Source organism: Melozone crissalis, unplaced genomic scaffold (genome assembly GCF_028551555.1).
Source record: "Melozone crissalis strain CALT ecotype California unplaced genomic scaffold, PUWL_Pcris_2 ptg000027l_1, whole genome shotgun sequence".
Taxonomy (NCBI): domain Eukaryota; kingdom Metazoa; phylum Chordata; class Aves; order Passeriformes; family Passerellidae; genus Melozone; species Melozone crissalis.
In genome coordinates, this window is record NW_026535805.1 from 70,191,450 (window position 1) to 70,204,354 (window position 12,905).

The 12,905-nt window shown below is 38.2% G+C and overlaps 1 protein-coding gene across 1 annotated transcript in view; it reads left to right on the plus strand.

Moving 5' to 3' along the window:
• LRRC1 (leucine rich repeat containing 1) overlaps positions 1-6,014 on the plus strand; it is a 69,072-nt gene extending 63,058 nt beyond the window's left edge. Inside the window, exons 11-14 of the mRNA XM_054280224.1 lie at positions 190-305; positions 1,258-1,430; positions 3,002-3,138; positions 4,960-6,014. Of these exons, the coding sequence (XP_054136199.1) occupies positions 190-305; positions 1,258-1,430; positions 3,002-3,138; positions 4,960-5,118 (585 nt within the window). The 3' untranslated portion in view covers positions 5,119-6,014. The remainder of the gene's footprint in view (positions 1-189; positions 306-1,257; positions 1,431-3,001; positions 3,139-4,959) is intronic.
• The last annotated feature ends 6,891 nt before the right edge of the window (positions 6,015-12,905 follow it).

A 12,905-nucleotide genomic window follows, 5' to 3' on the forward strand; every position in this document is an offset into this window, starting at 1 on the left:
TGCTTTAGGACAGACTTCTCAGAAGCTGACACTTGTTTGCAGTCTGTACCTCTGGGGCAGTGTCTGGCAGGCATTGTAACTTGAATGTGCTGTGACACACTCCATGACCTGCACTGCATGCCTTTGTTACACTGTGGTTTGCAACAAAACCAGACATGCTTTTTTTTCCCCTCCTCTTCTCAAATGTAGGTTGGGGGCTGCTGCAGTCTTAACGTCTTTTCAGTACGTGACAACAGATTATCTCGAATTCCCTCTGAAATTTCACAGGCCACTGAACTTCATGTCCTGGATGTTGCTGGAAACAGGCAAGAGATTTTTGTATTTTCATGTTCTTTTGCTGTATTTACTTAATTCTTTCTGATAGCAAAAGATATTATGTCTAAGAAGAGAGTAATAAAAAGCCAGTTATGACATTCATGTCAGTGTTACTGTTGAAATTGTCAAAGTAGTCTTCCCCCTGGGCCAAAAGTAGCATAAATTGTGTGTTGTCGTGAGTGTGATTTTTGGATTACTTTGACCCTGAGGAAGAAATTGGATTTTTAAAAAAACCCTCTGGGTTCATATATTTCTGTATTAAAACGGGGAATCTAGGCATGGATAGAGCTTCAGGTGGAACTACCAAGCTGCAATGTCAAGTGGCACCGATATTGAGTGTTGTATCTTCATGATACAGTGTGAGTAACAAGGAAGGCCACTTTGACCTTGCAGCTTCTCACAAATCTTCAAACATCAACACAGAAAAATGAGTGGATTAAAGCATAAACCAGCAAATTAGTTCAGCTTCTTAGTAGGAAGTTAAATAAAAAAGCAACTCCAAAACAGAAGAAAAGCAAATGGTATCTCATCTGTGCAGTATAATTGTCTCACAGGCCCTTACGTATTTCTGTTCTAGCCGCTGTTTACATGTAAAGCTCCTGATGGGAAGCAGCTGTCTGCCTTCCAGGGCACTTTACTGCAGTAGAGAAAGCTCAGCATAGCTTTACCTGGTTTTCAGCTTCAGAGGATTATAAAGTTATAATAAAGTTAAGCTGCACGTTTGTTGGGTTTTTTGTTTTGTTTTGTTTTGTTTTTTTTTTTTTTTTTTTTTTTTTAATGGAGTAGTTGGAATTGATGACTACTGCAATGCCTTCTGTTACAGGCATTAATTTCAATCCTGTTTGTTCCAACTCAATGATGTATACTTGAGTTGACTTCATGACCATCTATTAAGACTCTCAGGCACTGCCCTAACTTTTTTACTTTCCTTTTTTGAACTAGGCTGACGTATCTTCCCATTTCACTGACTACATTAAGGCTGAAGGCTTTGTGGCTGTCTGATAACCAGTCCCAACCTCTGCTGACATTTCAGACTGACACAGACCCTGAAACAGGAGAAAAGATTTTAACATGTGTATTACTTCCTCAGATGCCTTCTGAATCTGGTTGCCAAGGTGAGTGCCTAGAGCCAGCTTTTCATTATGTTCAGAATTATTACTTCTTTGTTTACTGAGTTGTCCCATAAAGGTTTGTAAAATGTGCATAAGCTCTAGTGAGCAAAGTAGCGAAGTTCTGGTTGAATTTTTGATATTAAACCTTTTTTTTCTATTATCCTATTAGTCTTCAGGAGACTTCAAAAATTGGCACTGAGTGTTATTGAAAATACAATGACAGCTACAATAAATAAAATACAGATCTGGAAGAAAAAGCATTACTCATATCACTATTTTGAGACTTGCCAAGTGGGCCCAGTAGTGGTGCCCATATTTGTGTACATTGATTATACATCTTATATACATATCTTATATATGTATATATATGTATATATATCTTATATATCTTTTCATATCTTATATATATGGAAAAATGGTGGCTTTCCCTCTTCAATTTATTTACCAGCAAAATAAATTGCATAGCAAATAGTAAACAGTGGACTTTTTGCTTTTTAGCAAGCTAATTTTCTTTCAAGCAGAGGTGCCATACAGTAGCTCTATTATATTCATTAACAAGTGTAGAATTGCAGTATAAGTTGCTTTTACCTCCTGTGATGAAACTTACCTCTGGGCCAGGTGGAACCATAAACTCTTTTGTTGGCTGTGTTGCTGCTCTAGTAACTTCTGAATGTTTTTTTCCTCAAGCTTTTAGAGCTGTATGTGAACATTCAAGGAGATTCATCTGAGCTAATATTTAAATTTCTGTTGTAATGACTGGAGAGTGATTTATCCCATCCAAGAATGGACTTTTAAAAGAAAATCATGTGGATTCTTCTCCACTGAGTACAAAGGGGCCTGAGGAGAGAAATTCAGCTATGGGTATCTGTGTTGTAGGTACCCAGGCTTAATTCCAGTGTTTCAATCATATATGGCTGGAGCAAATAGAAACCATTAAAACAGTAGGAGTGTAGAAATGTCTGTTTTCAGCTCCTGGATTTTAATAGTTAAGAAATAAAATAGATGTATGAATTAACCCCATTGGAATTAGAGAGGATTAAGCTAGTTCAACAAGAGTAACAGGTTGACTTGACTTTCTTTAAAGACGTCACTACTAGAAATTAGATTTCCTCCTCTCCAGATGAATCTCATGGCTTCAAGGGTAGAAAGCATGGAATTTAGATTGTTGGATGTGTTTGCCTAGCAATACTGAAAGGATGAGGTTAGTAAAAGCAATGATCCTATGTTGTGGAATGCTGTTTAGGGAACTGGCTAATGTCAGCTGGCAGCCATGTTCCACAAGAAAAGCATTATAGTGGGAAGTATATTAAATTATATGGCCAGTACTCTAAAACTCTGAAACAGTCCAAGTACAGAAATTCCTAATTCATACAGAAACCATTAAGTGTATGTACTTGATAACAGAAAACTGATGCAAGTTCTGTTTTCTTCCAAAAACAGTAGAAATAGCCACTTGTAAGTATTGGATGAGTGATTGTGCAGATGTTGCAATTATGAACAATAAAGCATGTTGATTGTGTGACTCCACATGCATGTTGCTGTGAATCTTGAGTTCCATTTTCCTGTTCTAACAGATAACCTACCACGATGTGGTGCATTGGAGAGTTTGGTGAATGAGATGTCAGATGAAACGTGGAATGAGCGGGCGGTGAACAGAGTCAGTGCAATTCGCTTCTTAGAAGATGAAAAAGATGAAGAGGAAAATGAAATGGTATGTTTTCCAAGCCTTTGGATACCTCCAGATACTGTGACATTAATGCAGAAGTATAAAAAGTCTGTAAGCACTCTTGCTGTAAATATTTCAGCTTGGACTGCATGCTTTGTGTGTGCATTTGGAAAAGAAACTGTTCATGTTGGCTGCTGAAACTTTTTATGTTGACTTTGAATGCCTTTGTTTTTTCTGCTTTGAATATAACTTTCATATTCTGATGCAGGATAGTCTTCTGCTTTGCTTTGTTTTCCTCTGTCTGCTCATGATGTTTTGTTTCCAGAAAGAAGATAGGATCTTTCTCTGCATCTGTGAAGCTTTACTGCCTGAAAGTATATAGGGTCTAATTTAGGATTCCAGCATTCTGGCATGTGTCTCCATTAAGTTTGCTATTGTTTGTCTCTCCAATTTCTATTTCCAATCTCTTTTGTGCTCTCTCTCATTCTTTTTTTCTTTTTTTTTTTTTTAACTCCACCATTTGCATTGAACCAACCATAGTATCCATGAACAGCAGGAATGTTGCTCATTAGTTTCCCACTTAAACAAAGGATGTGGGAACATCTGTCACTGTACTTATAAGACCTCTCCATTAAGTTGGGCTCTGCATATCCTGAAGATCAAAACACAACACGATCTGTAGTTTTACCAGCTTTTATGAACAATTAAAACTCCTTGTAAAGATTAACACTGCTTCAGTCACATTTTCAGCGTGCTCTGATGCTCTGAAATGTTGCTGGCGGTCCTCATTAGATCTCAGCTTGAGATCCTTCAGGGCACTGTCTGGATTGTTTTAGTTTTAAAAGTGACTACAAAACCTCTTAGTTTAGTTTGGAAATAAGCAAGTAGTAAGGTAGTTGCTTACTCCAAAGCAGCAGAAACAAAGTGTCTCTTAACAGGCTTGGTTCCCTGACTGATAGGGAGTTCAGAATGATGCTGCTTACCAGCTCTGCCAACCTGAGAATGTCCATAGAGTAGTGAGGGCTCAGCTGTTGAGGATAAGTGCTTGATTTGCCTGATTTGAAGCAAGAACCTTCCTTTTAGAAAAGTTAATGATCTTGCTGAGGAGCAGGAAGGGCAGATTTCCAAAGCAGTCTTGACCAAAGCACCCACATGTGGGTCATCAGTTCTGCTGTTCTCTGTACAGTTTACATGCATGCCACTAAAAAGTAATTGCATGTATACATGTATTATACCTATATTGTATTTGTGGTGTTCTGTTGTCTCCAGCCTGGGTGCTGACTGGAGTTTTTGTGAATCTTGTTTTCCTTGTAAAGGTTTCAGCACAATGATATACATTCTTCTGTCTAAGGTGGGAGAGAAATGCTCCCTCTTAAGGTGCTTGTTCTCAATTAACTAGAGAATTAGACTGTGTGGTGGGGCTGACAGGCAAATGGAGCTTCACACAGGCACTGTTTAAAGCTGTAAAGAGATCTTGTGGGATTCTTTCAAAATCAGATGAATGTTGTAAGTGTGATCTTAAATCACTTGTATGGTTTTGGGGAGAAAAAAAGTCCCCAAGTATAGTTATGAAAGAAATCTCCACTTCATAATTTTAATTGTACTTCACATAAGTGGCTTTCAGATTAGTATTCCAAAAGAGGACAAAATTTGCTCTTAGAGACTTCTTAAAACCTCTGTCTTCATAAACAAGTAGCTTTTAAAGTAATGCTTAGCACAGAGCATTGTAGGTTGAAAAGGAAAAGGGGGAAAAAAAGGAAAAAAATTGATACTTACTATTTGATATGTGAATGCTGAAGCCTTTTAAGTGTGTGTTGTTTTTGCAGAGACAAAGGCAAAACCACTTATTGCACTGTTTATTTTTAGAGAACACTTCTAAGGCGAGCCACTCCACACCCTGGAGAATTAAAGAACATGAAAAAGACAGTGGAGAATTTACGGAATGATATGAATGCTGCTAAAGGACTGGATTCAAACAAAAACGAGGTCAATAATGCCATTGACAGAGTGACCACTTCTGTGTAGAGTTCCATCTCCAGGTTTTACCTCCTGTGTCTTCCCCTGCTGTTGAAATGTTCCTGTCGTCTCCTGGGACCTCACTGAGCCCCTTTTTGTTTTTAACCAGAACCTGATTCATCGTCTCCATACACATGAAAAGTGCAGCCCGCTGGAAGAAAGTGCCTTATTTCATCCAGGCAGTAAACCAATAATTTCCAAATCAATATTGTAATTTTAATAGTCCTAGGCTTTTTTAAGTTTAATACACTACTGTATGCAGAATACAATATTTTTGTCTTAAACACAGGGGAAATAATGCTTTTCTTTTCCAGAGTGCTGGGATATCTTCTTCCCAGTGGCTGGATGTGCTGGCGAGAAATATAGTTTTGTGGGAAATCGATACACTTTTTTTATTTTTTTGGCAGCTCAGATGGTGTAAATTTTAAATTTTTGTATAGGACTTTCATAACAAGATGATGTATTTCATTTTTAAGAGAAAATTTATCTTGAGCGGTACATATTTTAGTATTTGTGGAAGAGAACAAGTTTCATGGACAACTGTATTCATTTGTTTGTACCACTCATTGTGCCTTATTGTGTTTGGTATGTCATATTAGTCTTAAATATAGCAATTCTTGAGGAAAGTGAGTAGATTTGGTCTCCTGCTTTAGATATGTTTTTCTTTTTGGACAATAATTTGTCGGGAATTTTACAGCACAGAACTTATGTTTATATTATGGGATCTTAGGATGTGAAGCACAAATGTTAGTTTTGTTGTAAACAGAATTAAGATGAAATGACCAAACTGCTATTGTTTATTACATAATGCACTCACACTTTAACTTAGTTGTAATGAAACATCTTGGTTTGGATGCCTTGTTGCATTGCAGTCACTAGAAGTTCATGCTTCCATTGTTTTTTTTTTAAATGTGCCATCTGTAAAATAACTTGAAAAACAGCACGGTAGACTTTCAGAAGCACAGTATGAAATTAGTTTTATGTATTACACAAGAAAGCATGATTCTTTAAAGTGCTTTGGTGGTTTTATAAAAATTTATAAAACCATAATAAAAACATCTTTAAAAGCTTCAGTAGATGTGATGTATCATTAAAACAGCAATTAAAGTATCTCTGCATTAATGCTGTCATTGTAACCGTGTTGCACTTCTATTGCCCAATGCTGATTTCAAGGTCTTACTAAATCTGTGAGTTTTGATTTGTTTATAAAGGTAAGTATTAACTGAGTTTAATTCAGTAAATAACAATTTTGTAAAAGCCTGATAAAGACTGATGTTGATGTCTCTGGGTTCTGTTCATTTCTCTTCCCCAGGATTCCTCATTTAAGCTTCAAGACATGGTTTTGCAGGAGGATGCTGGAGGTTTGTAGGTGTTAGGTCAGTTCAGTGGTAGTGAAGTTTTATTCTTCTCAAGGGAGAGTTCTCCTGGTTATTCTTGGTAAGCTGCTGTTAAAATAAAACCAAAAATAAAATCAGGTTTTGGTACAACTGACTCCAGCCTTGGGTAGAATTTTCTTTTTAAAGTACTTACTGGAATCGACACAACAGAAGTTTAAAAGTGTAGTAAAGCCTGTACCCAAGAAAGCAGCAACAAACCCATTTGAGATGAAAGGAAGTTCCTAAAAAAGAGAGTTCCTAAAAAAGCTAAAGGCAGCAAGACTCTGTGATGCCAGTTTCTCATTTGGAGGCTGTGGCTTGTTTTGTTTTTAGCATCTGCTCCATCAGCAAGATGAATGTGTAAAGCCTTGCCTGACCTGCCACCAGATGAAAATAATGAATTGCCCTTGTGCAGCTACTGCAGTCAGAACAAGATGTAAATCCTGTTGCAGCTCTGTGACATGTGCTGTGTTGTTTGCTTTTCGTGCAGTCCAGCAGGCTCGTGGAGGCTGCTGCAGCCCACAAACTCACCACAGGGCAAGCACTGCTTGCTGCATCCACTTGGGCACAAAGTAACTGGTCAGCAGTCAGTATTTTTTACTTTGGTGATTTTTTTTTTTTTAATAGAGGAAGGAATATTTGTTGTGGTTTCTCTGGCTTCAGTTAAATGAGTGAGTGATCCAGGCTGGTTGCCTTCATTTGGAAGTTTCACACTCCTGCACCCAAGGGTGGCTGGTATTGTTTCCTTGTGGTCATCTCAAGCCAAAGATGGGTGCTGTGATGGGTGTATTGCATATTGTGTGAAGGTGTTTGCTTAATGAGAGATTAGAGGAGCTGAAATCCATCATCAGACCAGCCAGCTACTTATGAGTGTTGGCATTCCTTGCTTTTCACTGCCATCTTTTTTCACTTTGTTAACCTGTGTAGTGGAAATCTGGATTTTTGTTATGTTTTTTCAGTCAGTATCTGGGGAGAGATAAAGGAGGAGGTGTATTTTTCAGGCTTCTGCAGTAATACTGTGTAGCACTGTATCTCATTAATGTCCTTTGTTTGTTTTTGGTGAGGCAGTTTGAGATTCAGCTCTGCTGCAGGTAGTTCAGCAGTGTGTACAAGGTGTGTAGTGTTTGAGTGTGGCAGTAAGTGTAATTCCAGGGTGCACCCTGAGGTATGGCAGCAGCCAGTGGTGGTATGGAATAAGAGCAGATGAAGTGTTGTTTTTCAGGGCTGACAAGGTGCTTGGATTCTTGCTGTGCAAACAGAGACGAGTGGCTACGCTCTCTCTCCTCCTAATGCTGGTTCAGTGACTTGCCTGTCATTCTATTTGATCAAATCCCCATCAGTCTAGACCTCAGGAGTCCCTCTCATCTCTTGAGTGATCCATGTGTGTGCCATTTTATAGAGTGGTTGAAGTATCCTTCTCCACCCAACAGCGCTGATAACATTCCAGGCAGTTTTAACTCTGTTTTATAGCCAGAAAATGTTGACGATACATGTTCTGATGAAGCAATGTCTGTCCTTGAAAGCTTGAGCCCTCTCTTCCTAGTCTCTGGGTTTTTTTCTCTTTCTGATGCTGTGAGGAGCCTGAGTAGTGAATATGATTATGACTTCTTTCTCTATAAACTTTTCCTTCTTTACTTTGTCTTTTGAGAGGTGGGTTTAATGGAAAGAGGCTACAAAATTTGCATGCTGTTTTATTAGCTATAAACAGGTAACCAGGGTAAATCAACTGACCACAGTGGTGGAGTGGATTTAATATTAACCTGCCAGTTACTGCATACAAGTTCTCTTTATTCAAAGTCACAATTCCTAGTCTTAAAAGAAGAAGAAGAAAAAAGGCACTGTGGTGCTACCGTAGTTAGTGTAGCAATGGCTTTTTCCATCCCCTGTGTGTTGCTCCAGGCTTTTCCCACAACTTCCCACAAATTTATGTGTTGAGATTATTTTTCTGGCTTAAGTTCCATATTTTTGATAATCAGCATATTGTAGGAAAGTATGTCCTGGAAACTTGTATAACGCTGTTCTTTCCAGCAAGTGACTTGTTTCTGTCCTGCTTGACCTGCTTCTGGTACAGCACTGATGCTTTACCAGGGCTGGCTGAGCACCTTTTTGCTGATCAGCTGCTTAACAGGTTTCACTACTTGGAGCTCATAATTTCAGTTTTTAAGAGAGAGTAGTGACGCCAGGAATTAAATTTTATTAAAAGTGCATTTTTTAGTATATTGGTTGATACTATCCAGGTTTGCTGTAAATGTCTGCCTGCCACTGAGACAGAAGCACACTGTTTATCAGAAATGTCTAGACCTTTTGTTAACGGAAAATTCACCCCCGTTCTTTGCCTTGACTCCAGAAAATAAAATTACTTTAGTTTTTCAATTGACTTGATAAGAGTGTTTCCCATCTTCAGTTTCTGACAAACACACAAATGGGTTTTTGTGCTTGGATTGCTGTCAGGGAATGTGACAAAAGCTGGTCTTGAGTATCAGTAATTGTTTTGGGTGTTCCCTTTCTCCTGAAGCAATTGTGAAATTTTGTGAAATTTTCAGTGGGACGGTGCCTTTTATTGTAAAGTCAGGGCTATAATCATTGTTCCACCAGCTGAATGAGGAATGTGATTTTTTTATTTTTTCCAAAGTGGGTAACACATGCTTTATTTGAGCTGCCTCTGTGAGCTGCCTTGCAGGAGCCATCCTGTCTCCCCTCTGGGTGGGTGTTGGAGACACTGTTTGTTTCATTCCCTGGTGTGCAGTTGTTGTGGCAGTGGGCTGGTCAGTCATGGGTTCTGCCAGAGCACAGGGCTCGGAGGAAGGAGCTCAGCGAGTGCAGCTGGACTGTGAGCTAACTTCAGGTTCGAGGGTTCATGGCAGTCTGGTTTTGAATTTGTAACCTGTTCAGGGTGTTTGCCTCTAAACACTATTGTTACTAGCCCATCAACTCTGAGATCTTAACAAGTAGTTTATCTTTTCCCAGGAGAAGACCTCTCCTGAAAATACAGTATCACTGCTGTCCGTGGAGAGAACTGCGTGGCTCCTCAGTGATGTTTCAGAGAAGGGTTTTAGCAAACCTTCCTCGGCATTAAAAGCAGGAAGTGGACACCTGATGTGCAGTAACCTTTGACACTGTTCCTCTGATGTGCTCATCTGTTGCTGGGAACCTTGTCTTGGCTGAAATCTCTGGTGTGCAGCTGGTGCTAACAGGCCAAACACAAAATGTTAGCAACGCGCACTGTGGAAGACCAGTGCTGACTGCAGTAACTTTCCTCTAGATCCGGAGATGCACACAGATCCACAGAGCTTGGAAATACCACTAAAGCATCAGCAGCTTGCATTTCAGTTTGTAAGCATCCCCAGTATAAGGCAGAGAAAGTTTTAGTTGGACACAAAACTAATTAAATGCTTCTAAGTCCTGTCGTCTTTTTCTCCTGAAGCAAACTTGGGCAAGTTGTGGCGATGTGCTTGTGATGGAAACAGTCTGGTGCTATGATCACTCTCAGTAACTTGCCAGTTTCATTCAGTTCCTACATAAATGGGCTGCTTTAAATCATTCTGAAGTTGCTCATAGGAGATAGAATTGTCCCATACTTCTGGGACATTAAACATTATAATCATGACTACATCCTTATAAACATGAGTGAATTTCTTTATAGTTTATTAATGGCATCCTCCTGGACTTCTACTAAGCAACTTAAAACCAAATCCAAATGAACTAACAAAAAGGTTTCTTTCAATATTACTGATGACTTTTCTTCATTCATAAAGAGAGAAAACTTCAAGTCTGAAGAGCATTTCCATAGTGGATGTTTTTAGGATAACCTACAACAATTTTTAAAATTGTATTTTCAGAAAATTAAAAGAATCTTATCTCGATAGTTAATACTTAAGTATCTGAGTTTGAAATGAAATTGTGTATTTACTGCTAGCAAAGTGTATAAGGCTTGCTTCCATAATCAGTTCAGGCAGCTTTTACACTGCCTCTCTTCCAGTGGAAGCATATTCAAGGATGCCTTTGTTTCAGCAGTGTTTTGTTTAGCTTTGTTTCGTGTGAGTTACACAAAGCTTTCTTAGAAACAACCTTTTGTACTTTAATAAGGGAATGAGTCTGAAATAGTTTTTCATTAGTAGAATATGTTATGTATAGTTGTACTTTGAAGCAGGAAAGTGTTAATGTTCTAGGAAATGCATCCTTAAAACCATTTTCTCTCCCATAATTGTGCTGTTAAAGCAAATCATCTTTTAAATAGAAATATAGGACAGAATGTGTGTTTGGGGTTTTGAGTTGAATTGTCGTAGCAGGTGTATGGCCATTGAAATGTTCCAGGTAGCTGGATTCTACTTGCCAGTGGAAACCAGGCTGTGGCTGTAAGCAGAGTATTTCACTGTCAGTGTGATTTCAGAGACAAGGGAGGCTTTCATATCTTGGCTTTTATTGTTAGGCTGATTTGGATTCTCTTTCATTTACCAGAATGTTTTAGGGTGATACATAGAATTTGCACATCTTTGTTTTCTGGAGGAAATTTATACTCTAGGGCATCTCTTAGTAAGATCTTATCAGAATAGACACCTTGTGCTTTATGAGAACAATTTGTCCTCTTAACTACAGGGGTATGATACACAGCAGTAATGTTATGGAGAGACTGCCTTTGAAAAGATGAAAAACATGTTGAAAAGAGGTAAAAACGTCACTTGACTTGCTGGTGAAATACTGAAGCAAAATGGTCTGTTACCAATCAGTTAGGCTCATTAACAGTGAAAGGAGAAGAAAAATGTGTTTCCATGGAACATAATAACTGCTAGGCTGATAAATATTTTCTCCCTCCAAACACTTCTGGTTTTACAAAACAAGCAGTGTTACACCACCCACATACCCATGAAGCTTAAAGCCCTAAATACAGAATTTGCCTTCTTTTTTTTATTCCAGTTACTGTTAACATAATGTAAATCTGTGTGCATCTCACTTTGTGTTTGTTGCTAATGACTGAAACCAATAATATTTTTAATTTTTGTTGATCTTAGCTTCCCCACATATGAAACACAAGAAAAAACTTCCAAACTCTACCTGTGTAGTAAGATAACCAATTATTATCTGTAAAATTCTGTAAGGGGAACTGATTTTTCTTTCTTCATGTTAGGATATTTGCCTGTAGCCTCCTGTCTCAAAGCATGGTCCTGAAGTATTTAATAAAATGAGAATGAGCTAATAAATTACTGGAAGTTTTTAAAGAGAGCTTCATTTTTGGAGTACAAATCTGCTATCTATTACCTGAACAACATTGAGGGGTAATGGAAACTTGTTGCCATCTATATCAGTTTTCATTAATACATCAAAATAAGGAATCAGTTTCATTTTTGGCAAGGAAAACAAAATCCAGTAAAAAAAATCAGACTGAAAGGTTGAATTCACTATCTTATTTCCAGCCCTCTCCCTTTCTTTGATCAAAAAACATCAAGTTTTAAAAAAACAAGTGGGAATTAAGATTTGCTTGCAAAATAATATTAGCCTGCAGTCACAGCAGTAGTATTCATTATAAGGTTTCTCCAGTTTACTTTGTGGAACTATAATTCTTGTGTTTTGCATAGAGCAGGTACATGCAAATGTAGACTAAAGGGCATTTCCAATTGTTCCATTCCATCTTTTGCTATTGATACAACCAAATCATGAAACTGCTTTCATAAATATAATGCTGTCCACACTACTGTGCAGACCTGGTGAAAATTCTTTGCCAGAATTATTCCATTGTTTCTATTTTGCTTTGTAGCACTGTAGATCAATATATTAAAGAGTAAATTTTCTTGGGTTACAGGCATTAAACAGGTACTGAATTTTCCTTACATCTGTATGTCAGCATGAGGAAAAGCCTCCTGCCACAGGAGAAGGCAGACAGGGAGCAGGAGTGCCCTTAGCTCTGTGTTCCAGGGGGCATAGGGATGTAGAATCTACTGATGTTCATCACCTTTGCATACAGGAGGCTGCCACTGCAGCTGAGTCTATGCCTAAAATGATGAAGGGATTGTGAGCATAAGTGTAATTTGAAATCTGTCTGTTACTTTGGGAGAATAGTCTTTTCCTGTTTTTACAGAATTTGGCAGGCTGAGTTTGAGAAGATGTTGTTTAGGATTAGGGATCAGGGTCAAATAAGGATGAGATGTTTTCTTGGAAGAAGTGAAATGCTTCACTGTACCTATGTTTATTTTTAGAGTGAAATTGCTTTATGACTGCCTAATGAGCTTAAAAGTTGACAAGGATTAAGCTGTGTCTTGAAATACCCCGAACATTGAGAGATGGCACATTAGCTAGTCTGAAATACAACTGTCCAAGACACTAGCAAACAATTTCACCTAGTGTACTGTTTATCTGATTAGAATTGCTATGCCCCTAGTTAATATTCACAGAAAGCAAAGTTTCTGTTTAGGGGCACCCTATGTT